The sequence below is a fragment of the Pavona decussata genome, unplaced genomic scaffold (assembly GCF_977016875.1).
Source record: "Pavona decussata unplaced genomic scaffold, jaPavDecu1.1 SCAFFOLD_356, whole genome shotgun sequence".
NCBI classification, from domain to species: Eukaryota; Metazoa; Cnidaria; class Anthozoa; order Scleractinia; family Agariciidae; genus Pavona; species Pavona decussata.
The window spans coordinates 76,654-103,258 of record NW_028145737.1 but is presented as its reverse complement, the minus strand read 5'-3'; the positions used below and the strand labels follow the sequence as shown (position 1 = coordinate 103,258).

Here is a 26,605-nt window from a genome sequence, read left to right as displayed (position 1 = left end):
TGATTTTGAAAAAAATAGTTCAGTCTAGGTCTTAGATTTTAAATGAGGATTAATTGGCGTTCCGACAAGTCTCTGATACTCTATACCTCTTCTGGTTTTGATCATGATTCTAACACAACGTGAAAGAACACACCCTGAACATCAGCCTTTAAAATTTAAAGTATTCTTCCAAAATATTCCATTGATTTGTGCCATGGTCAGTTGATGAATTTCTTGATCTATCACATTTGTTTAACTGCATTTTGAGCTCATCAAAGTGAAATCAACAATTTACCTTTTTAACTTGTAAGAAATACCGGAAATATATTAAACTAATACTTCTCATGCAGAGACCATGGCATGTTAGAAAACAATACTAATCTGGTTGCCAATGGAAAACAAAAGTCATAACATTTATTAATGTTATCCAAAGCTTAATTAATAAATATAGGCAGAATCTTACCAATTGGAAACATATGGCAAAAAAAATATGTACTAGTTACAACAAGTTGAATTTTATGCTACATGCAAGTTGATGTTATGATGTAGTTGTTATTAACATTATTTATTTTGTATTATCACATTTTTGTGTTTTATTTTGCCCAAAAAACTCTTGGGATGAGAGAATACGTCATCTACAGTGTATGGACAACTCTTTACCAGTTTTCAGCACCGGGCCATGTTCCCTTTTCATAAAGATAAATAAAGCCACCTTGTCAAGTCCGTCTAACTAACTGCTTTTCAACTGCAATGTTCAAACCTTTTGCTTGATATTATATTCAGGGTTCTGGCTTTGCTGCTACACTCCTCATGGTCAGTTTGCCTCCTGGGAATAAGAAGTCTTGATATTTCCCCTTTCTTTTGGGAAATAAATATTCATACAGTGTATATATGACTTAATCACATGCCTGTATTTTTGGGGTCAAAAGAAAGCCTAAAAAAATTCAGGCTTACAGTCAGTCAGTACTTTTGAAATGTAAATGGAGTTTTAAAAGTTACATGTCAGTTTTGAACATCGCTGGTGAGATTTCAGAGTTCCTGTAGAAATTTCCCGAGTTTATTGATGGTACAAAGCTATGAATTTTTCTTAATTACCAGCTCTCAGTTGGCTTCATAGAACTCAGCTAGCATTTAGCAATCCACCAACATTTACGTATTTCAAAAATAATAAACGTTTCCGAAGTATTTTGAATTTTTTTGTCCAGTTAATGCGTCTTTTTCAGAAAGAAGGGATTGAAAGGTATAAAACAGGTCTCATTTATCTCCTTTTCACTTTCCCTTGGAATTATGAATAAAATGTTATTGTAATTATTATTGTTGTTTCTGAAGGTATCTCGTTGACTGTCGGTGGTTTAAACAATGGAAGAAGTTTGTTGGATTTGATACAGGGGATCAGGTTGGTGTTGGTGATGTGTTGAAGAATCCTGGCCCTATTGATAATTCAAGTCTTCTTCAAGGTAATGAAAATATTTGATATGGCTGCATCTGCATTCAAGGGCTATTGGATCACTGCAGGCATTACAGATATTGTTTACATGTACAATTAAATTGCTTACCAAAAAGTAAATACTTTTAATATGGTAGCAGTGGTTTGTGTTTCAGTCACATTTCTTTATGACTGAATTTTTACACTTCAGTTTCACACATTTTTGTTGAATTTCCTAACACTGTATGAGGCTTGCATACTTATTGATTTTTAATCATTTAGTTCATGCAGCACCAACTTTTCAAATTAGCTTTAAGTTTACAGATGTACATGTAGTCGGTTTGAATTGTTCAGTTTTATCCATTTAGATAATTTTATAGCAGTCTCCATCATTCCTTGGTCATGTAGATGTGTAAAAATGTCTGCATTCTTTTAAAGTATCAAGATTAATTCTTAGAATTATTTCCTGCACCAATTCGATCCAATCAATAATTATTGTTATGAATAAATCTTGTGTTTTGGGTTGCTTAATAACTCACTCCTTTCCTTTATGTTTTATGGTTGTAGGTTGCTGTCTATTTTATTAATATTTGTAAGTTTCCAAGGAGTTGATTTATGAACCAAATAAATGACAAATCTTGGTTTAACTAATCCATGCCATTTAAGTCCTGGGGTTAAAACTTTAAAGTTAATTCATGCAAGGCCATGGGAAAGTCCCGAGCTGGAGGATAATTTGTACGTACATTGCATGCACAGCGTTTGATGTGCTAAACTGTGCTAAATATGAAAAAAAAGTTACAGCCCTTAAGAGGGTGAAAAGAAAAGCAGTATGCAGCTTTTGTATGAAATTAATATTAAACAACTCATTAATAATTCATAAGCCCAATGGCCTATCAAATGGTCGATAAAACATCACGTTCAGTGGTTTTTAAATCCGATTATACCTCCTCCTTATTAGTATGCTAATTTCCAACGTTCACAAATGCATCATTGTTATGAACTCTCTTGACACACGATTTTCCGGGAATGTTTTTGAAGCCGTTCAAGAAACTTGCAGCATGTGTTTTATTGGGTCTAAAACCACTTGGCTGTGCCTTGTGCTTTTAAATCCCGATAAAACACTGCTGCTCATGTTTTAAACATTTCTCCCCCCCCCCCCCCCCCCACCAACTGCTAATACATAATTGGTGTGTCATCTCAAACAGCTCTGGTTCAAATGTATAGCATTCTGATTGATCATGACTTTACATATGGTAGATGATTTTTCTTCTTTTCATTTTCAAGAACTTTAGCAAAATGCATCAAACGTAAATAGTTTTCTCTCTTAAGCAACCCTTTAAGAATAGATGTATCAATGTTGTCTTGTAATTAAACACTTTATTTAATGCATGTGTGCGTTATTTCTTACTTTCTAGACATTGTTTTCTCATCTTACTTTTAATCTATTTAGTCATTTTTATGCTATACTATTGATGTGACGTTTATGTGGACTTTTTCAGTATTGTTATGTTGAAAAGACTGTAAGCAGTCCCTTTCTGAAAAGTCGAGAGGTCTTGCCAAATAGCCGAGCGCGAAAAAAGTGGAGCAAACGAGCAGATGGGGAGAGGTGGGAAAAAGGGGAAGGGAAAAGAAAGGGACCGCGCTCTTAGCTGTAACGGATGCGTTCAGGGTACACAATTCGTTAAACCATTAAAAATCCAATTAAAAATGACAGCTAATAAATAGTGACTCAGCATTGTTATTCAATGACCAGAACATTAGGAGCAAAGAGGAATGTTTATGGACCAATCAGAATTTTCTGTTCCTGGTGCGACGGGAAATTCAAATGTGTTGGTTACAGTTATGAGCGCAGTCCATTTCCTTCCCGCCTCTCTCCCAGTCTCTTCTCATTTATTTCTCACTCCAGTCTTGCTGCGCTGTGAGCGCACCCTCTCGACTAACCAGAAAGGGACTGCATGCAGTCTATATGTTGAATGGTGATGTACACTTATAATAGTCCTTATGCACAAATGGCTGACATAAGTATTATTTAGTTTTTCATTCAGATTAGCCTCACTAACCCCGTTCTTCAGTTGGGTTCAAAAATCAAAAGAATATTTCAGTTTTACCAACAATTACCTTGAAGAAGGCGAGTAGGGCTAATATAAATGCAGACAAAAGAATACTTACATGTTAGCCATTTTTGTATGAGGTCTTTATGAACTTTTAAGGCAAGTTGAGATTTGTGAGTTTAAGGGAAGTGTCAGCCCTTTTCACTTTTCAATGCATGTGCATCTTTCTCATTCATAACGTTTTATTTCATGGCTTTAAAAATCCCACTTACATGTACTTCATTAATCACAAGGTCTAATTAGTCCTAGCAAAACTGATGATGGATGACCAAAATTCTCAGAAAATGTCAGTGGGAATACCAAAACTATTGATATTGAATAATCATAATTAGTGTTGATTCGAAGATTTATTCCACGGTTGACACTACAGGTACAATATTTGCATGAGACAAATAATGCAATCCCCCTGACCTGAAAAATCATCAACCATGAAATTTTCACAAGCATTTATTTGCCAACCAAGTGATTCACTCTAAGTACTCACTTCAGAATGGTTCATAAACAATGAACTATTAAATTAAATGGGCTTATAATTGTGTCATGTAGTGGAACAAAAAAAAAAGTATTTTGATTCATACACATGTCAGCTGAACTGTGAATCCCTCCCTTTAAATCATATTGAAACAAAAAGAGTTTCTAAAGAAATGATGATAGTAAACTGTGAATGCTGAAAGAATTTCTGAAATGTTCATGTAGAATGTTCAATCTGTTGTGAAAGAGAACCAATGGGATCCAAGGTGAATAATACTATTTACACCTTTACACATATTTTTTTTTTTAGCTTAATATTAGGGGGTACATTGAATTGGTTAAGGATAGGGTACGTTTTAAGTTGTACATTATCTTTGTTACAAATAGTTACCTCCTCCAGTGACCTAATATGTGAAACTTGATATAGAAAGTAACACACAACAATCCACTGTATAATCACATCACCAATTCTCCACAAATGATGTTTGGCCTAATTGTGGCCAGTATTGTGTCACTTTGAATTCTTTGTAAATTTGTGTGATGTTTTAGTTTGTAAACTGTCATCCTTAGCCCTGATTTGCTTAAAACTTTAAAGTACTTGTGAAGTTAAAAATAAATATTAATGTTTATTTAAAAGGCCTTTTAAAGAGAACAAGAATGGCATCCTACTTGAAACACACAAAGTGACCAATTGCCCTAAGTCTTCTCACCAGCATATTGGAATTAGACGATGTCTGATTAAGACAAAAATGAAAGCATCAATTAAGCATGAAATAGATCTGAAAGCAAAATTGTTGCCATGGCAACAGCACAGTAGGCATAAAATTTTGTCTTACCTTAGACTCCAATATTTCCGAAGTTGTTAGACGATTTGTGTCATCACCAGTTTATGAACAAAAACTTGAATATCCCTTAATAGCTATCTCTGGAACGAGAGAAGATATTTCGTAAACGTAAACGCTGTTATTCGTCACTTTGAAAGACCTTTAAAATAAGCATAATTTATTAATTTTTTTCTTCATAGGCACATTAAGTACAGCAAACTTAAGATACCCCTTCAAGGGTTCATAATTTTGATGTTATATTTTTTTGTTGAACCAAATAATGTTTCCCAGAAAGCAGATATTTGTTCATTTAATTGCAGTAAACAGCCAAGTTTTCTGTTAAAGATTTTAATTTGTCATCTATCTTGTACATGTATATCATCTATTTAATAAATCATTCTTCTTACAAGTTTTCTATTTTGTTTAGGTGATGGCCTTACTCTAGAAGAACATTGCATAGATGATCTTGATCACAACCTTTTGCCTGAAGAAGCATGGTTTAAGCTTGTATCATGGTATGGAATGACATCTAATCAACAGGCTCTACAGAGGAAAGTAGTGTTGCATGGCCTGTATGTGAAAAGCCTTAAGGTTGAGGTATACCTGATGGAGTTCAAACTCTCACAGCATTCAGATCCTCGAACTTTGGTCACACGGAAGTTTAGTAAGGGAGACACTATTGGTGAGTTCTAGCATCCAAGAGAGATATCCAGGCAAAGACGTACAGCTGTATATGAGTGCGAGTCCTGGTCAGAAGGACGTAAGCCACTTAGTACTGTTCGAATTACACGCGGGTTGAGTACAGATTTGTTGCGCTATTTACACAGTGCGTTATTTGTGCAGTAATAAACAGGGTTTATATTGTAACTCGCCCTTTGGATTCATCAAAAAAACATTACCCCTCAGCATACAGAGCACAGCTTGTAAAAATATACAGCAATATACATGGTGTAACATCTAATAAGATGTATACATGTATAAGAGCTAACCTAGATGTAGATCTAAACAACATGCGAAAAGTTTAAATAAGAAAAAACAACACACAACAAAATAAAAAAAACTGATCAATTCAAGGAAAAAGAATAACGATTTGAGGGGGCTGAAATTGTCTACACCTAACTTGTAACTCTCTGTTTGTAAAGTGTTGTTGTTGTACACCACTTGACAGCAGGGACATTCATTTGGCTTGAAGGGGACAATGTGGATGGGTAACTAGCTTTTAGGCCAAGCGAACGTTGATGAAAACTGCAGTGATTAGGATAATGTAGTTTCTTTGTAAAAGTGATGATAGGAGAGCAATAAGTCTTTCTTAAGGAGTCTGGAAAAAAGGCGATATAAGTGAGCAAAAATATCCTTGTACACCTCTAAGTTGCAATTGCCACCTGGTACTTCAAACACTTATTTTAGCATGGTCAAGTGTAAAAATTTAATAATCGATCATAAATTACTGATTCTTTGAACATGCAATTTAGGTCATCTTATGTCAGAAATGAGAAAAGTTTTTAGCATATCAGAGGACAGTGAAACACAATTATGGAACAAGTATATGAGTAACTCACGTGAACTTCTTACCAACCTGGAAATGACAGTGCAAGATGCTGGCCTTTATCAAGGACAGGTATAAACACGTGTTAAGGACTGTGCCTACTAATATCGAGGTATTTTTACACAATTTATGACTATGCGGGAAAAGCAGACCTAAGCAAAAGCTATTGGTATCCAAAAAGAAAATTGGAGGTAACCATGCATTTTTTGTAGAGATAATTGAGCAACAATTATTTTAAAAAGGGTTAAAATACAAAGCAAGGCATGGCATTTTTCCCAAATTGAAGCTTTATCATCTCTGAAAACTGCATGGTTACCCTCAATTTTTCTTTTTGGATACCAAGAACACTTGCTAAGTTCTGCTTACTCCACATAGTTTTAAACCGTTCAAAAATATCCCTGTATGACGCGCGAATTTTCGTTTATTTTGTAAAAATATTTGTCATCAGTTCCATTCTACAAGTGCGCACGGTGTTTTTTTTTTTTTACCAAAATTTTGTCAAGTCGTACCAAACTTCAATGGCGTCGTCGTCCTGCCTCGGAGCTGGAGGATTTTTTGTCAAGCGTGAAAACTGTCAGATTTTATAATCTGCTGGCGTTAATGTGAATGAAAATGTGAATCAACTAAATTTGATCTTGCTCTCAAAGAGTCTATTCAGGCAGAAGCCCGCCAAAATATTTAATTTTTGCGCGGCAATCGAGCCGCGACGATGAGGAACGGCGAAGACTTTGACGACCATAACCTTGAGATGTTGAATGCGACTCCATACAACTACTATGACTCGCAGATCTTTGTTCCAGTTGCACCTTCAAGTACAAGTAATCGCGGTTCGTCTCTATATTCAAACTACCCGAGCACAAGTACCACGCCTGATCAAAACGAAATCGCGACATCGTGATTGACACTTTGAGATTATCAAATATTTTGGTGTTTTCAAGTGCTTACGTGATTACCAAATTCAAAATTTGGTGGAGACAAAATTTGTCGAGATTTTTGGCCGAACCAAACAAATTTTGTCAACCTAGTGCGGACGGTACCTTAGTAGGCACCACCCATAGGAAACCCGAGTATCTTGAGATGCGTAGAACGGATACACAGTAACAAAAGTAGGCACCGTCCTTAATAAAGATAAAAAATTGATAATTAAGTTTCTCACTACAGTTGTACACCTTTTTTGACAATGTCATGGAGCCATTAATATAAAAAGGAACTTTCTTGTGACTGTAATAGCTTTTCTTTGTTCTTTTGTTTTCTCAAGGTTCTTATTATAGAGGAAATAAACAGGGATGGAAAGTCAAGGTAAAGCTACATTTCTGTCAACTCGTATTCAATTGTCCGTAGGTCGCTCTGTTTTTCCAATTAATTTCTTTCCTATACAGAGAGAGAGACTTGTTATCTAATATTGCAAATCTTACATGAAGTATAACAGTGAACGTCGGTACTCGTCAAGCTTTCTTTGTTGTGTGATTGCCTTTTGAGAATGTCATGTTTTCCCTCAATGTGTGTTTAATTTTTGCCGGAACCTGCACACTTCACTCAGGCAGCTTTAATAATCTCTCAGCCATAACGTTTGGCTCTATATGTCGATATACATTGTTGTTGGGTTTTGCTAAAAGGCGGCCCGCGGTCCACCTCAAAGCCCACGGCCCCACGGCCCGCGGTCCAGTCTATAGTTTTTTGTCTTCGTCATCGACGTACGAACATTTATATGTACAGGCGTGCATATATAGGATCAAACGTTTTTCTTTAAGGAAAAAGCAACAGCTACAAGGATCGCAGAGGATTAAAATGATTGAAATTACAAACGAATCGAGTCTCACCGTTGTCCATCGACAAGTCGGTCGACTACACTCACATGCCGCTGCGCGGGCCGCGGGCCGTGGGCCGTGGGCCGCCTTTTAGCAAAACCCCATTGGAGTTAACCACTTCTCAAAAGTCTTAAGAAAGCTCTTAAAGACGAAATACAGTACGTTAAAAAATAGATGAATAAATAAAAAAAAAATGTTCATGCTTTCCGTTCGTCTGTCGAGATATGGATATCACGCGAAGAAGTTGGAGAGCACGAAAGCTGTCTGTAAAGTTGAACGACATTAGGCCAATTAACATTACCAAGTGTAAGTAAGTTGCGGTTGCAGACGATTTATCTGTAAGTGTCAAATTTTACCCGTCATCAGACGAGATCAGCTCGAAAAGCTCGTGAAAAATCGGTTGTAAGCAAAACACACGTACATCAACTTATTCCTAGAAGGATAGTTACAGAAACCTTTCTGTGCGGTACAGTCTCCAAGGGGTTCCTTTTTCGAGGTACAGCTAGTGTTTCGTTGAAAAGACAAATAAGTTCAAACCGGGCGCCATTTAAGCCATGAAGGTGGAATGTTATAACAAACTCGCTGTCAAAGCTAGGCACGATTACAAAAATTTGCCCTACTGTGGAACACAATGCGTCAGGTTTCGATCCTACCCCAGGGTACCATTCTGGGTCCTGTCTTGTTTTCTGTAATGTTGAACGACAATAGGCCAGTTAACATTACTAAGGCTACGTTAGTTGTGTTTGCTGACGATTTATCTGTAAGTGCCATGGAAGGCGGACATATTAAAATACAGGCCCTGCAGACTGCTGAACGTGCAAACTGCTGACTGTGCAGTCTGTGCAGACTGAGTAATTTTTAATCACTTTTTTCTTGTTCAATATGATATATACAAAACAAGAGGATGGGAACGGTTTCCCCCCTCTTTTCGCCAATAAAGTGGGATCAGTCAAAGCGTTTATTTATGTATTTTTCTCTTGATATTATATATTTATTATATAGAACGAAAAATAAAAGCAAGATAACATAAACTCAGATTGCACGGTCTGCAGTCTGTACAGTCTATGTTTTAACATGACCATGGTACAGGGAAGGAAGGACTTTGCCTTACAAGAGGTAGAAAATATGCTCACTTGATCTGGGAACAACCTGATGACCATCAATTTTACCAAGCCCAATTAGATGGTTGTTATGGGTATAAAGTTGAGAGACTTCCACCACCTTTAAGTACTAGATAAAATATGAGCGGCAGATCTGTATGGGCGTGAACAATGGCGAGCTATCGTAAAGCCCTTGCAGATAGGACGCGAATATTTTATTGTACTTGTGAATTGAAACAATAAATTGGATGTACTGTGTTTTGCATTTAGTACTATGCGTTATTGACCAAGCGTGAGGTCAAGATGGCTGGATATTGGCCAAGTTCTTTTTTTGCGTTTTTATGGTCGAGGTCCATAAAAACGCAAAAAAAGAACGAGGCCAATATCCAGCCATCTTGACCGAACAAGCTTGGTCAATAAAGGATTTATTAAATGGCTTTATCTTCAAGTTAAAACTACAACAACAAAACAAAACAGAACAAAAAACTGTTCTGCTCGGAAAGAAATTCTTTATAGTCGGCCGGTATAAGATTCATTTTCAGTGCAGTTTTGGATTAGCATGTAATCATGGAAAACAAGGAATCCTAAATTATCTTAAGGCTCTAACTTTATAATGGCTTAAAGGGAGTATACACTCATTGAGTACGAAAAATTTAGATTTTCGCAAGTGCGGGAAGATTTTAATAGAAACCGACAAACTCGCCATTTTCAGCCGATCACGCGGTGGCGTAAATAATAAACACTTTTCAAGTACACAGGTTTCGGTCTCCAATCAATAGTTCTTGAATGAAACAATACATTTTGAAATTATATGAAAACATTAGCCTAAAAATAGAGCGGGTAACTCAAAAAAACTGAGCGAAACTTTGATAAGATTTTGTTGTTTACAACAAGCAAGACGCAGCGAAATTAAAAACGTGAGCTTCTTCGGCGAACTTGAGAAAAACACTTTTCTGAACCGCTCTAGACACTTAACGGAACTTTCACTACGCTATGAATTAAATACAGTCATTGCAAATCTAGAGAACTAATCAATTTAGTACTCGACTTGAGACAATAACTTTTACAAAATTAACCTCTACACTCAGAGCAACTCACCGATTCACTGGCTCGCATTCATTGTAGCTGATACAAAATTTTCACTACACCAGGATGATTCTATTCTCTTTCCTTTCCTTTAGGTCAGAATGTTGACACGGTTTACCGAACATTTTAGTGCGCATTTTCCGCCAGAACAACGAAAAAATCGAAGAAAAGATTGCATTGTTCCTCGGGATTAAACTTTCGATGCCAAGCGGACGGGCAACGGGTAATCCCGAGCGGGCAAGATAGCTCCATCTTGCCCGCTCGGGTAGCCAATCACAGCGCAGGATTTGACTCATCTTGCCCGCTCGCGGAGCCAGCCATATAATAAATTAAAATATTCGCGTCCTATCTGCAAGGGCTTTACGATAGCTCGCCATTGTTCACGCCCATACAGATCTGCCGCTCATATTTTATCTAGTACTTAAAGGTGGTGGAAGTCTCTCAACTTTATACCCATAACAACCATCTAATTGGGCTTGGTAAAATTGATGGTCATCAGGTTGTTCCCAGATCAAGTGAGCATATTTTCTACCTCTTGTAAGTTACTGACAACGGCTCTTAATCAGGAGAGATCTGTATCAAAAGTTAATGAATACTAATTAGCTGAGCAGGAGTTTGTATCAAAAAGTTAATTCTACTGTTTAATAATTCATTGATTTGTAGTGGGGTTTCCAGAAGTGTACAATGAATTTTACAACGTTCGATGTCCAGCAGGAATCATGTTTAAAGCTCTTAGGGGTTTACTTTCAGAGTGACCCTACTAAATGGAGCTAACAAATGGTAGATCGGTGGGGCATACACATATATTGCGAGTGTGCAAGAAATACTTTCACAGAATAGACTACTTGCACTGTCGCTTCGACAGCCTGGTTGTGCCTCTTAATTTTTTCTCATGGGATCTCAGTATGGGGTGCTGCTAGCTATAACAATTAATATATTTTTTAAGTTGAAAATTTTCAGAATAGAGAAGTTCGCTTTGGCTTCCTCAAAGAGGTTATGCACCTACATGTAGCACATCTCTTGGAAACCCTGAGTCAGGAAATTGTGAAAAACCAGCTCACTAGCTCCACTGATAGCCTTCTAGCAGTTCTCTTGCCGCCTTGTAGAACTGAGTTACTAAGGATAGGAGGCCATACCTATAGACCATCCTTGTACATGACCGAATGTTTTAAGCGTTGTTTCATGAAAGATGTGCCTGTCTTTTTAATTACATTTAGTCTCCATAAATGATGTTGCATCTTGTATATTTATTTTAATTTTACTGTAATATAAAATGTTTATTTTTGGAAACGATAGATAGCTGTATTTATTTACGGGCAAATCCCCGCTCAGAAACGTGAAGTTTGGAAGCAGTTCAGCCGCTCAAACTTTGTCGCGAAGCACAAAACCTCACTTCCACGGGAAAGATTGTGGAAACTGAATGCTGCCGCGTTGTGTTCCGGATCCCATATAGGGCACATTTTAGTACTGGTGCCTAACTTTGAACCTGAGTCTGTTACAATATCCTGCTTTATGGCTTAAATGGCGCCAGATTTGAACTAAATTGCCTTTTTAACGGAAGACGCAGTACTCGAGAAATGAACCTGCTCAGAAAGGTTCTGTACAACTATCCTTCTAGGGATGAGTTGAGCTGTAGGAAAGCGTTTACTTGGCTTAAATCTGATTTTAGCGAGCTTTTCGAGCTGACCTCTTTAGATGACGATTGATCTGAATCAGGAGCCATAGTGATTATGGCTCCTCTCTGAATTTGAGTTCATTTTTTGTATTACAGTAAGATGACGTTAACCAACTGCTGAGAGAAAACCGGTCAAAAGGTTTTCCGGGAGTTCACAATATCTGTAAGAATATAAACACACCATGAAATCTTGTCAGACATATTATACAAGTCTTTATAGCATTCCATTGCGGACTCTGAAATCTTTAAAAAAATACGATACAAATTGTTTCCTCAAAAAAGGTAGTCGTTCTCTACACAAAGAATTAAGTGGAAAAATTAAAATTTTTAGCGCAACTTTGCACTTGCGGAGTAACATTCGTGAGTGAAATGGATAATCCTAAATCGGATCTCATCTGGGTGTCTGTTTGGTATTTTGTTGTATATTCCCGATAAATCGCCTACTAGATGCTTTCTCAGGTTAAGCATTTTTCTCATGTAGTTTTCACAGATCTTTGACATTTTGCTGTATGTATATATGTATGTACCCTTTTAGAAAACAGGATAAGACTGTGCATGGTGTGGCAAACGGAAGTGAACAATCCGCACAAACTGAAGTGAGTATTTCTTTTCGAAGGTAGCTCTATTTTTAACCAGTTAAAAATATGCTTATTGCAAACTGATTTGCACAATGAGAAATTAGTAAACGTTCAATTGTGATTGTATTTCTGTGTATACTTGTGTTTTTATCGTGCTGATCTATTTCCGGGTGGTCATGATAGGAAGGATTGCTTGTTTTAGTCTAGCAAGTTGATAATACGTGCTTAAGTTTAGACTATCGCTCTTCAGCATTCAATATAAAAAGCAGACAAACATTCTAGAAAGTTGGATGCGATCTTAGTTAAGTAGATGACAGAACCTTAGAAAAACTGTCAATACCTACACACAGCCGACCCAAAACAATGCAGGGCACCTTACACGGTCTTCCTTTGGCAAATAATTTACCTATGTGAAGATCACGTCACACATCCAGGATGTGAGGGAGCTTTGTGATAGACCTGTCTAAGAAGTTTCAGCCATATGAATTATAGACTGCAAGCAGTCGTGCGAAATAGCCGAGCGCGAAAAAAATAGAGCGATCGAGCGGAGAGGGGCTTGGGGAAGGTCTCTTCTCGTTTATTTCTCCTCGCCCCAGTCTCGATGCGCTGTGAGCGCACCCTCTCGACTGACCAGAAAGGGAGTCCTTGCAGTCTATATGAATTAGAAACTCAGCATCATGTATTGTCCCAATAGTTCAAATCTGTGACTAAAAATGACTTCACTGTATATAATTGTTTTGCTTGTATATCTGACTGGTGTTATTATGGTTTTACTGCTTTGACCCACTTGCTACCGTTAAGCTGCATCATAGAGTCGATATTAATAATAACTTATAATTGCTCCGTATTTTTCTTTGACTGTTTGACTCATTTATTGTACTTGTGTTTCTTCGTCTACTAGGATAAAACGTGTGGAAAGGGCAAGCAGTCAGGAAAAACCCTTAAAACATCATACGCTGCACCAAAGAAAACACTGAGGCAGAATCTCGAGCCAGTTCATAAAGATGTCCTGTTAGCGGAGTCAGCGAGTAATGGTCATGGCAGGACTACAGGTGTGAATTCATTTTACTATGTCAATGAGAGTTGTGTTTGAAGCTTTCTTTTCAAAACTGGTTCAGATTTGGTACCTGGCACTGCCGAATTTAAAATCCTTTGCATAGTTTCGTTGTGGAACAAACTGAGACAAGTAGTATAGGGAGCAGGGATGGCGCAGTGGTGAGAGCACTTGCCTCCCACCAATGTGGCCCGGGTTCGATTCCCGGTCTCGGCGTCATATGTGGGTTGAGTTTGTTGTTGGTTCTCGTCCCTGCTCCGAGGGTTTTTCTCCGGGTACTCCGGTTTTCCTCCCTCCACAAAAACTAACATTTCCAAATTCCAATTCGACCTGGAAACAGTGGAGAGAAGAGCCACTCCGTGGATTCCACTGAAATTCCTATTTATTTATTTATTTTTATTTTAAGTAGTGAGTGAAGGCGTCTAGATAGGATGCGACCTGTTGGTGGATAGAAAAAATGTCGATGGAAAAAATAAAGGAAATATGAAAACGAAAATGGAAAAGAATGCATCGCCCAATTTCCATATTTTGCGAAGATCGTGAGCAAAACGTACACGTATTCAGTTTGACCAAAAAAAAGCTGGCAGGAATATCTCCTATTCTTTTCATAAAAAATTATGAATAGAACTAGTCTTGTCTTTCAGTCAGTGGTTGTGGCCTTCAATAATTAGGGAAACTGTTAATTTACATCTTCTTCGTTTTGAAGAAATTTTGATGAAGCAAGCAACGTGTTGATTCGAAAGTAACAAGCAAGCAAGGGAACAAGCAAATGAACAACGAAACCCAAAACGTGAGATGGCGAATTTCGTCAAAAATTAATTGAGCGATTTGAACTGAAAACATGCAATGGCAAGCCTAATAAATCGCAATGATAGCAACTCACCGTCAGGTTCGCTTCTGGAGCTATCTAGCAGAGGCGTTCTCTGTAGATCCCACTGATCTTGAGTGTAAATAATATAACGAAAGTTTGGCATTCATTGCTCTTCTTCGTGATCACTAGACGGAAAAACTCAAGAAATAAATCCCAACCTCTTTTGTGTTATCTTTTGCACCATTAAAACTTTCCGTGTGTCAAGATCGTCTTTGAAGAGAATTCTTCTTAATAATAACATTATGACAAGAAAATTAATATAGCGTTTGATCCTAAGTTCTAAACTACTTTAAAAAGAAAAAAAATAGCTGAAAAACTTTCAATAACCTTGTACATGAACGAACTAGAAAACAGAGATAATAAAAATGCTGTTTTAATAAAAAAGTAATTTAAGTTTTAAAATTGACTTCTGCCGAGAAGGTTCCTCCTTTTGTTACTGTGCATCCATGATCGTCCAAGAAACTCTAATTTCTTAAGGATGGTGGCTCTTTATTCAAAGCCGGGTATTTTACATGCATGGTTTAAGACTATATGAAGGAAAATAATTTTCTAATTATTAAGGCCTGTTAAATCCCAAAAAGTAAATTGGGGTTCCACACATTTTTTCAGAGACAATTAATTAAGTTTCAGTTTGGAAAAAAATTCCATACGTTGTTATGTATTTTAAAGCTTGTTAGAATTATTGTTGTTTAATCATCTCTGAAAAATACCTGGTTAGCCCCAATTTTCTTTTTGGATTTCAATAGTCTCTATGCAAGATCTTTTCTTGCATAGTCATAAACCATGCATAATTCCTCGCTTGTACCAGTCTGCCCGCACATGTAGTTTCTGGAGTGGGGAGTTCATATTGCTATGTTTACAAGTTAAAAACTTTTTAATGTTGCCAGGCGCGAAGGGTCAAGAAGCTCTTGATGTTCCGCATGACCTTGAGGTGGGTTGTATGGTAGAGGTTCCAATGACAGAAAGTCTTCCCAGATATGGTGTCATTAGGTGGATTGGACATATCCCACAAGTGAGGGATAAGTTGGTTGCAGGCCTGGAATTGGTAAGAAGGATTGTTTCTAAATGTCTTTCTCACATACCTCTGGGAGGGCTCCATGTAGGCAGTGGTTGTTTGTTCTATCTTTTACTGGCCTTTTTGCTCATGGCAAGAGTTTTTAAAGCCACAAAAATCTTGATATATTCTGGATTAACTGTGGTACGTTTTTTATCTTTGGTACCTCTACATGGCATCTTTGAAAAAATTTTTGAAGGATCGATGAAAATGTTTTTTCTGTTGATTTTCAATATTATGTATCTACCTGGATTTTTGAAAACAGGCCCGCTTAAGTCGTGCTTCTTGGACAGTGTGGTGCAAAAGGTTCCCAAACTTGCGAGATGAATATAAAAACAAAAGGTTGCATTGTCTTTTTTCCCGCTGCTTTCTCTTCTTTCTCCTTTCTTTTCTCTTTTGCATTATTCTAATTAAAAGCTTCTCGGGGCTATAAAACCTGTGATTCGGTGTCGTTTCTCAAAGAGTGCTCAAGTTTTCATCGGCCACCTTTTCCAAAATTCAGGAGAAAGTTAAACTTTTAAATAGGTACCACTTAGGGTGCAAACTTCAGTCATCCTTGTAAGTCTTTAGAGTCTTCATTTGGTTGCACTTCTTGAGTCTTAAAAGAGTTTCATTGGTGAGCTTGCATGTGCAACAGGACATCTGACGTTTATTGTAGGAGGATAGCAAATTGTCCTTGTGTGATCAGCATGACAACTACACTGTAATTACCCAAATCCTGATCGTAAATTGCCTATTTCTCATTGTTATTTTTTTATGTCAGTGCTAAATGGTCAGAAGATGCCAGTTTAAGTGGAAAATCGCTAAAAATGCATTGGTAATCGATGATGTTTCCCATTGGTAAAACTGCATTGTTTTGATGTCCTCTGATTTCAGGTTTCCTGTGTCAAAAGCTCACTTTGTTTTCCTGAGGCCAGTGGGTTGAAGGAAAAAAAATGTCCTTAGTTTATAGCAAGTTCGGGCATTGTTAGGAAAGCCACACAAATATGTCCTCCGAAGAGCCAAAGTTATTGTTTTGCTTACTGAATTAAATCCACTGCTGTTTTGACGTTCTCGTTAAATTTTAACATCCTAATTAGTCTGTTATTTTTTTGTGACGGGGAGGGTGGGGGGTAGTTTTGTTTGACCAATTTGCTCGGCCCCCCAGCTGTTTTAGCCTTGCTACGGGCCTGATTATGACAGAGAAAAATTAAACAGGAATCTCCGTGTTTTCTAACTAAAACAAGGAGAACATAGCAAAATGACAAGGCTGCCATTTGGAACCAGCAGCTGGCTACTACAGCAATAACACTGAAAATGGTTTAAATACAACAGCTATAAAGCGTCAAACTTTCTGTAGTTTTTTGCTAGCTTTCTTTGCGCAGCCAGCTAATAATATTAAAGACTTGACAACAACCCTGAAGTGACGATATTAATAGCTACTAACAGTCTCTTTATTGCTTGTCATTTGATCATAATACAGTGAACTAATATGTACTACAGCTGAAAAAATAACAGATTGTAAAAATTCATTTTGATCATCTTGTAGGAGGAGGAACAGCCTGCCTGTACAGACGGAACATTTAATGGCATGAAATACTTCACATGCCCTGCAGGAAGAGGTTTCTTTACCCTACTGCAACACTGCCGACAAGATTCGCGATTGACTTCCAACTCACCAAACAACGACAACAGTTTTCACCCCGGAAAAGGTATAGTTTTAATTTTTTAATTATAGTGCAGGTACAACTCAGTGTATATTATTATATAATTATAATGGCACAATTGACAATTTGGCCTTGAAATCCAAGTTTCTTCAAATTCGCTCTAATCTGGCACATGGACTGGTTGTTGTTGTAGAAACGTAGTTCCGTTAATTTACGTTATGATTTAAGGGCTTAAATATATCCAATAAACTTATGAGTTACTGTACGCCTCAAAACTGCACCAACTGAAGTGATGCTTGAACTGATTTCTTTTCTTTGCTGTTTAAAGCTAAACAAAAGTTGGTAGCTTGAGTCTGTAGGCCAAAGTAGAGCATTTTTTGGGAAATTTGGATCGACACTTGCACCGTTTTTCCAGCGGTCCCTTCAATTATTGTGGAGTATACGAGTGGCCTTTTTCAAATTGTTTGAACTATTCAGACATTTACGTAAGTTTTCTCAATACTAAAAGACATGTCTTGGCTTAGATGTACCTCAAGTAAAGCATGTCTGCCAAATTTCCAGATGAAGACTAGACATAGCTAAGCCTTCGCATAAATAAATTAATCTAAAAATAGAGGATGTCTGAGAACGGCAAAAAGGTCCAGGAAAACATTTATAGGGATGAAGATATTGCGAAAACGTTAAGTCATAATGCGAGCTTATTAGGTAAAGCCCTCTTTAAAGTTCATTTATAAAAACAGTTTCCCTCCGTTAAGTCTACAACCAGAAGTACAACAAAGAAACTTGACAACAGCGAGAAATCAGTGAATCGTGACATGACACATCAGATAAATTCTCCTACAGGAATTTAACTTTAAATACAGACTCGTTTAATGCTTGTGTTTCATATTAATTTTTGTCAGACATAGATTACATAAATTACTCAAAGTATTAAAAAAAAGCTTAGAAAGTATTATTCATTCATTATATTTACTCAGTTATTTTTGTCAAATGTTGGCTACCTCTAAATTATCTTCAGCCTTTTTGAAAACAACTGTTTATGAAAAACGTTTTGAACGAAAACAACTTTTACTTTAGTGATAAAAAGTAATTGTTAATATTAAAGTCATTAAAGCAGTTCAGTATTGAGAAAAAAATCAGTGGCCTTTTACCTAGTGTTTAGGTATCTGGGCCATTTCTGTGTGTACAATGTAGCCTGGTCCACTTTTCACAATGTCCTCCATTTGCAGTGCGGGAAGCACAGGACACCCAACAAATCATTTAACTGAAAATCTGTCTGGAAGGAGTTAGTCACTTTAACTTAGATTCACTTTGAAGAAAATCTGGAGTTTTTAATAAGAAGTTTGCTTGAACTTCCGTTAGATGGAAAAATTGATTTCTAAAATTGTTTTCAGAGAGAAAAGTGTCATATTGAGTATGAAATAAGGGCAGCCAGCAACTCGGAAATTTGGATGATAACTGATTCTTTTTTCGTCATTTCCTTCAAATATTCGGCTAAAGAATACGAAGAGTATAACTAGTGCCCTAGCTAGGTAACACAAGAAGCTTATTTGAAAGTCCTGAACACAAGAATTGTTATTCAAAGTATTTAGCTACATTTTTCTTCTTTGGTGCCCCTTGAAGTATTTTGTAAGCATATTAATATGCAGTCGGGTCTCTGTAAAACGCAGACCGGATGGCGGCGGATGGCGGATGGCGGATGGCGGATGATAAAATGCGGATGACAAAATGCGGATAATAAAATGCGGATGGAAAAATGCGGATGACAAAAAAAATTAAAATAATAAATAAATAAACAATTTCTTATGCCAAATTTCTTTTAGAAAATTATGTAAAAATTACGTGAAAATTAAGTACTGATTCATGCCGAAAGACTTACGCTATGGCTTGACCGTTTGTTATATGTTATGAAGTTGCACTAGGAAATAGCCGGAACAAATTTTTCTAACCGCTTTGCTTGACTTGAGGCGAGGGTACATCTGAAAGCTGTTTTTACGCCGCTTAAAATCGATTTAACGGAAATATCTCGCTCGCGTTTCAAGCAATACAAGAACCATTAGCTCATAACACAAATCAATGTTTGATTAGTTAATTAAGATTTGATGTAGTTTAAAAATGAACTAACCGGCAAATCAAGTAAGTTATTTTGCTTACGATATACTGTCTACGTGCGGGTCTAGGGGTAAGCTAAGCCTTCAGTGGCCGTGTAAAACAATGATAATAAGATTTACCTCGACAGAAGCCGGAAGACATTGGTCAAAGCTACAACTAAAATGCTACTATCGCAATTTTGTAACATGCATTACAGTCAACCCAGGTCACGCGTGAAAAGTATTTCCAAGAATGAAATGAACATTCGAATTTCGCTTTGTAATGTCCGACGTGTGAATGGAATGTTGGACATTTCTCTGGAAATCGTTCCGAAAAAGACGCATTAACTGAAAAAAAGATTCAAAATACTTGGGAAACAATTGTTATTCTTGAAATATTCAATTAAAATGACATGTAAATTTCAAAACTCCGTTCAAATTTCAAAAATATCGTTCACGCGTGACTTGGGTTGACTGTAAAACGCAAAAGCTATAAATAATCCCTACCATCGTGGGCTGGACCAGCATTTTTACCATACATGTACAGTGAACACAAAAAAGGTTAACAAAAATTGCCTGACTTTAAAAAAAGGTTGAAGATCGATTGAGTTTAATCAATTCATTAACTTAACTCACCTCTTCCAAACAAAAGTTGGCTGGCCCAAATCCGCATCGCCTTCCGACAACTCAGACATCGGTTAACCCAGGTGCGCGGTTCATTCACTCGAGCTATTACTTACGCTATTAAACAAGCCTTTCTACGTACAGGTGCCGTGCACGTACAAACGCTCGGTGCAAAATTGACAACTATTTAGGGTAGGGTGGTGTGTCGATCAAGTACTGTAGTGGTAGTAGTGTGGTTTTTTTTGTTAAATGTTAGTTACTAATAAAGATGGGGGATAAAAGGACTGTAGTGGTGATGTTAAGTTGAAAAGTATGGATCCCGATCAAAAAGTACTTCTTCTTCGTTGAAAGTGCTTTCTTTTTTTCGGATCCGACGATACATAAAGAAAAAATGTGGGAAATTTGTGATTAATTAATTAATCAATCAATTTATTTATTATTTTAATTTTTTTGTCATCTGCATTTTATTATCCGCATTTTTCCATCCGGATTTTATTATCCGCATTTTATCATCCGCCGTCCGTCATCCGCCATCCGCCATCCGCCATCCGCCGCCATCCGGTCTGCGTTTTACAGAGACCCTATGCAGTCCCAACATCCAGCCTTCCACTAATATTTAACTATTCTCATTCATTCATAAGGCACGAAAATATTTTAAGAATTCCTGGCTGCTTGGCTAAATTCGCTATCCCACGCCCTATCAGGCTATTCCCTCGGGGTTTATCTTAGGCTATTTAAGGATGGTGCGTTCTATTGTTACTGCGCACATGTTCTGCGCATCTCGAGATACTCGGGTTTCCTATGCGTGGTGCCTACAAATACAGGAATATTTTTGCGCGGTTTAAAACTATACGGAGAAAGCAGAACTTAGCAAATGCTTTTGGTATCTCATAAGAAAATTGGGGGTAACCATGCATTTTTCAGAGATAATTAAGCTTCGATTTAGGAAAAAATCCCGTACATTGCTTTATATTTTGGCGGTTTTTAGAGATGTTATTGCTTAGTTATCTCTGAAAAATGCATGGTTACCCCCAATTTTCTTTTTGGATTCCAATAGCCCTTGCTAAGATCTGCTTTTCCCGCATAGTCATAAACCGGACAAAAATACTTCGGTATTAGTAGGCACCGTCCTTAAACGTCCTCTCGTTGTAAACTCGTCCTCTCTCATTTCCACGCAGGCTCTTTGGTGTGTTGCCGATTGGTTTTTCTCACTCTCCCCCCCCCCCCCCCCCCTTCAGCGACGTCTGCCATCCCTGCATTTATACTCCCACTCTATGTTTTATGCAAATGTTTTCCTCCCATATCTCAATTTGCATAAGTCATAGAGTGTGTTTTGAATGAATGTGAATATATTACAATTCTAAATGGTAAAGGTGAAGTAAATAATATTTACCAAGCCAGGAAGGTATAATGGTTTGGTACGACCTTTGGAGCCCAAAAGATGAGTTAGAAAACCCAAGTCGCCACCGCATAGATGCACTAATGTAGAAAGAGTTCTGTATAACTTTACCACTAATTTGTCAATAAATTACCAAAAAGAAATAGTGCAAAAGGAAGGCTTCGTAGCAACCAACAAAAACATTTAAGAAAAATGCTTCGTTGTCTGTCTTCCAAGATCGTTTTCGGGTCTTTCAGGTAGCTAGCACCAGTTTGCAGTGCTTATACATTGATGGGTTAGTACTACTACTCTTTATCAGTTGATAAAACTATAATATGGTAACAAACAAATTCCAGATGATTGGTGGACAAGTTATGATCATTTTCTTGACATAATAGGTTACCATATCAACAGTATAACCTGTTTAAAAAAAACCTCCCTTGTTTTCGCTTAAGGACGGTGCCTACTAATACCGAAGTATTTTTGTGCGGTTTATGACTATGCGAGAAAAGCAGATCTTAGCAAGGCCTATTGGAATCCAAAAAGAAAATTGGGGGTAACCACGCATTTTTCAGAGATAATTAAGCAATAATATCTCTAAAAAACGCTAAAATATAAAGCAATGTATGGGATTTTTTCCTAAATTGAAGCTTAATTATCTCTGAAAAATGCATGGTTACCCCCAATTTTCTTTTCAGATACCAAAAGCATTTGGTAAGTTCTGCTTTATCCGTATAGTTTTAAACCGCGCAAAAATATTCCTGTATTAGTAGGCACCACCCATAGGAAACCCGAGTATCTCGCGATGCGCAGAACGTATGCGCAGTAACAATAGTAGGCACCATCCTTAAGGTAGTTACCACTAAAAAAACGAGCTCGGGGAACCCATTTTTGTTACGAAGGCGAACTATGATAAAGATGTTCAGGTGCAATGTTTTGCAAAGTTTTAAAAACCCTTCCTACATTTTTTAAAACACTGCCGTGCCTTAAAAAAATAAATCCATTCAGGTTTCCAGCAACACACTGACAGGGGCAATTCTTATTTAACATTTAACAGATTAGAAAATTTCCTCATTGAAATAAAAAAATTATAATGTCCATTAATGTCTTTTTGTCTAAGGACTAGTACGTTTATGACCCAGGGTGAAGTGTTTTTGTTTTACTCGTTAGTATCACAGCATGGGTTAGGTGACAAGTACAAGGGTGTTTCCTTTTTTTCTTGTTTTGGTTTGTTCTCTTTATTCAAGAACCCACAATATTGATTGTTTTGTTGTATTCTCAGGTAAAATTCCTAAAGATGTAAATGTCTGATGGCGTGAATGATAATTTCAGCAACTTTAGTTTAAAAGTAAAACTTCCAAATTTTCATGAGCTGTTCGATCTAAAAATTAACTCACGGTAGTTTTTTTAATAAGCCAATTTAGATTATTACAAGACGAAGCTAATATTCTTTACACTTTAAGGCCGGGTTTAAGGGGCAATTTTGCGGTTACAACAACTGAATTTTAAGGGATGAACGCCAGGGTAACGTCTGACAAAGAAGGAAATAACTCACTTAACTGCGATAATAATCTTATGAGTTCATATTTTTCAATTCTCCAGAAACCTTCGCAAGCCACGGTGAGGAAAGACAACAAGTGCAGCGTTCTTTACAAGAGCAATTACGTGAAAAAGGAGAACGTGAAGCCAACTTGATCCGACAGCTAAGACAGACAGAAGAGCAAAAAGACAACACACAAAGAGAGTTGGAAAATTGCCGAGACCAGTTACGAGAAAGAGACTTGAGAGAAGCAAATTTACTTGAGCAGCGGGCAGAGATGGAGGAGCGGCTGACAAATTGCCAAGAACAGTTGCAAGAGAGAGACTTGAGAGAAGCCAGCTTACATGAGCAGCTGAGAGAAAAAGAACAACAACAAGAAAACTCACAAAGACAACGGGCAGAGATGGAGGAGCGGCTGGCAATCTGTGAAGGGCAAATTAGAGAAAAAGATGAAGAAGTGGCTAACATACAGCAACGCGTTTCCACCTTAGAGAGACAGCTGAGGGTAAAAGAACAGGAGATGAATGAACTAGAGCTGAGTCTTACAGCAGCTCGGCAAACATTGAGCCAACAGCGTCAACAAGAAACATGTGACTGGGTCATTTCCCGCCATGAAATTCAAGTGACAGACAAGTGCCTTGGGAGGGGAGGTTGGGGAAGCGTTAACGAGGGAACATACTGCGGCTGTAGTATAGCGGTGAAACAGATTCATGAGTTAATTTTGTCTCCTCATAACAGACGTTTGTTTGAGAGAGAAATGAACATTGCTTCAAGATGTCGCCATCCTTGCTTGTTGCAATTCATTGGAGCAACAAATGATGAGGGAAGCCCTTTGTTTGTCACCGAGCTCATGGAAACAAGTTTACGAGCGCTGTTAGGGCAGCGTGAACTCTCTGAAACAGAAATCACTGTCATTTCTCTGGATGTAGCCCGAGCCCTTAACTATCTTCATCAGAAGAAGCCCTCTCCTATTATCCACCGGGATGTCAGTAGTGCTAACGTGTTGCTATGGCGACAGGGTGACCAGTGGAGAGCTAAAGTGTCAGATTACGGCACTGCTAATTTCATCCAGCAGACTATGACAGTGGCTCCTGGAGCTTTGATTTACAGCGCACCAGAAGCACTTTCTTCAAGTCAAACAGCCATGGTTAGTAGAATTTATTGAGTTAAAAATCCATTGCAATATTAAAGTGCCCCTGGGACGAAAATTTCATTTTCCATCTTTTTGCATTTTCGTGTGGAATATGACCTTCTTACTCATGTTACCAAATTTCAATCCTTTACGGCGATTGGAAGTATTTTTTTTTTAGCTTTTTATTCGAGATTTCACGGCCGCCATTACTTGGCCTTGTTCCGGAAGTTAAGGCTCAAATTACAGGAAGTGACGTCATTGGCTCAACACGAAAAATTCCGCATGGCTAATTTTCATATGGATTCTACTTCATAAACTGTATTCTGCTGTTGCGAACTAAATAACAGCAGAATACAGTTTATGAAGTAGAATCCATATGAAAATTAGCCATGTGGAATTTTTCGTGTTGAGCCAATGACGTCACTTCCTGTAATTTGAGCCTTAACATCCGGAACAAGGCCAAGTAATGGCGACCGTGAAATCTCGAATAAAAAGCTAAAAAAAAAAATACTTCCAATCGCCGTAAAGGATTGAAATTTGGTAACATGAGTAAGAAGGTCATATTCTACACGAAAATGCAAAAAGATGGAAAATGAAATTTTCGTCCCAGGGGCACTTTAAGTGGTTCTTTGAGATTCTTGAAGATTGTTGGAGAATGGTTGTAGTGCTTCAAGATTGTTTCAATCCGATGGGTCGCGGATAAGGCCAAATCTCATGGGGGTGGTGTGTAACTCTATCTAACACTAAATCTTTTTGACCTTGTCGCGCTCAATTTTAGAGCAAACTACCTAAACCTATATATTATTTTAAAGCTTGGACGGTATATAGATGGTATATTAAACGCACTACAAGACCTTAAGTGCAAATCGACCTTGCCTTATAAACGTGAATTACACGCATAACCAATAACCATTAAACTCTACGAAACATTCCGTGGTTGTAAGATCTGAAGCAGTCATTGGCCTCTAAAACCAGGTCGGAAATTTACAAAAATTGCTTTAGTCTTGAATGTATAAACTTCAAATCGCCTATACTTCGTTTTGAATCAGAAATGTCCGACACCGTTTCATGGCCCAATGGTTGCTAAACATCTGAGAAAAGCACAACACTATAATTGATTTTTTTTCCCAGTGAGAAGTCAAAACCTCTTTTATTTCGCAACAGAAGCCGTTCTGGTGATTTCAAGTTTCGTAGACTTTTTGTTGTATGTTTTAAAGCCTTTATACCGGTACATCAGTTACATGTAATAGGCCATTTTCGAGTTGCTTTGAACCTCATCATGAAAGCAAGTCTTCGTGCATAATTGTTATTATGAAAATCAGTTTTCATTCATATGCAAGCAATACTAATTTTCACATCAAAGGCTTTACTCTAAGTCTCGCTGTGAGGTTCAAAGCAACTCAGAAATGGGCTATTCCATCAGTGTCAATCCCCCCGGGCATTAGTGGGGGCTTTTTCCCCACATTTTCCTTCCTGAGGCCCTGGGTATTAGTCTTCCCCGCGGCATTTGACAGCCTCGTGATTTTTACCGCACAACGCTTTTACTTCCTTTCACTGACAAGTGTCATTATTATGAGGCAAAAGTTCATATTTTTTGAGAAATTGACGACAGATGTATTAATAGTTCAATACTCATAATAAGGTTATTCTTTGTTCTTATAGGTTGATGTTTACAGCTTTGGTGTCCTTCTCTGCGAAATGTGTATCCGGGAACTACCAGACCCTGGAAGGCGTGAAGAGCAACTCTTAATGGTGACGAACCGTGTGCTTAGAGGCCTGGTACGGAGGTGCCTGCAGGCAGAACCTGTGCAGAGACCAAATATGGAAGAGATTATTCAAGAACTGGAGCAGTTTACTGAAACATTATAATTAATATGAAATGGCATGTAAGTCTCTTTAATCTCTGTTTCCGACTTTTTGTGAATAGTTAATAGAAAAAATATTTGACAGTTTTTAGTAGTTTTTATTTCTTATTCATGTAAAAACAGTAGCTTTTAGGTAGCAATTTTTATAAGCTATGGATATCTCTAGTATGTTTAATTATTTTCAAGTAGTTTTCTTGTAAGTCACAGAATGTTTATCTGATACAGATTTAGGACATTAAAAGGCAATTGTAGCCAAAGTGTTTGAAAATAATGTGGTAGACCAAAGTTGACTAAAAGGAGGTAGAATAGTTTTTTTGGAAGCTTTTAGTCGTTAATGTAGCTCGTGTAAATAGTTTTAGGAGAAATATGTTTTATAAATAGTTTTTAGCAGTTTAATTTACGCTAGGTACTGGTTTTTTTTTATCAATGACCGTATTTCTCTTTTGTAGTATTTTTCATTATTCTGCAGTGGTTTTAGATTTAGGACATTTCACAACAGTTGTAGTCGTACCCAAAACAATACAAAGATGAGTTTAAATAGTAAAAAGACCCTCGCAGTTAGTACGCAACTTAAGCAGTTGCGAAAAAAGGCCGGAAAAAATTACGAACTCACAATATGACCAGCTCCCAGCTGGCTTGATAGCTTAGTTGGTAGAACACTGCACCGGCATCGCAGAGGCCATGGTTTCGAATCCCGTTAAAGCCTTATTTTTTTTCAGGCTTTCTTTTTGCAACTGCTTAAGTTGC

General features: G+C 37.4%; 1 protein-coding gene across 1 annotated transcript in view; it reads left to right on the top strand.

Moving 5' to 3' along the window:
- Positions 1–26,350, top strand: part of LOC146452985 (uncharacterized) — a 30,638-nt gene extending 4,288 nt beyond the window's left edge. Inside the window, exons 2-11 of the mRNA XM_085097162.1 lie at positions 1,309–1,436; positions 5,239–5,493; positions 6,284–6,429; positions 7,616–7,656; positions 12,562–12,622; positions 13,506–13,656; positions 15,417–15,574; positions 17,112–17,274; positions 22,924–24,008; positions 25,656–26,350. Coding sequence (XP_084953288.1) covers positions 1,309–1,436; positions 5,239–5,493; positions 6,284–6,429; positions 7,616–7,656; positions 12,562–12,622; positions 13,506–13,656; positions 15,417–15,574; positions 17,112–17,274; positions 22,924–24,008; positions 25,656–25,862 — 2,395 coding nt within the window. The 3' untranslated portion in view covers positions 25,863–26,350. The remainder of the gene's footprint in view (positions 1–1,308; positions 1,437–5,238; positions 5,494–6,283; positions 6,430–7,615; positions 7,657–12,561; positions 12,623–13,505; positions 13,657–15,416; positions 15,575–17,111; positions 17,275–22,923; positions 24,009–25,655) is intronic.
- Positions 26,351–26,605: the final 255 nt, after the last annotated feature.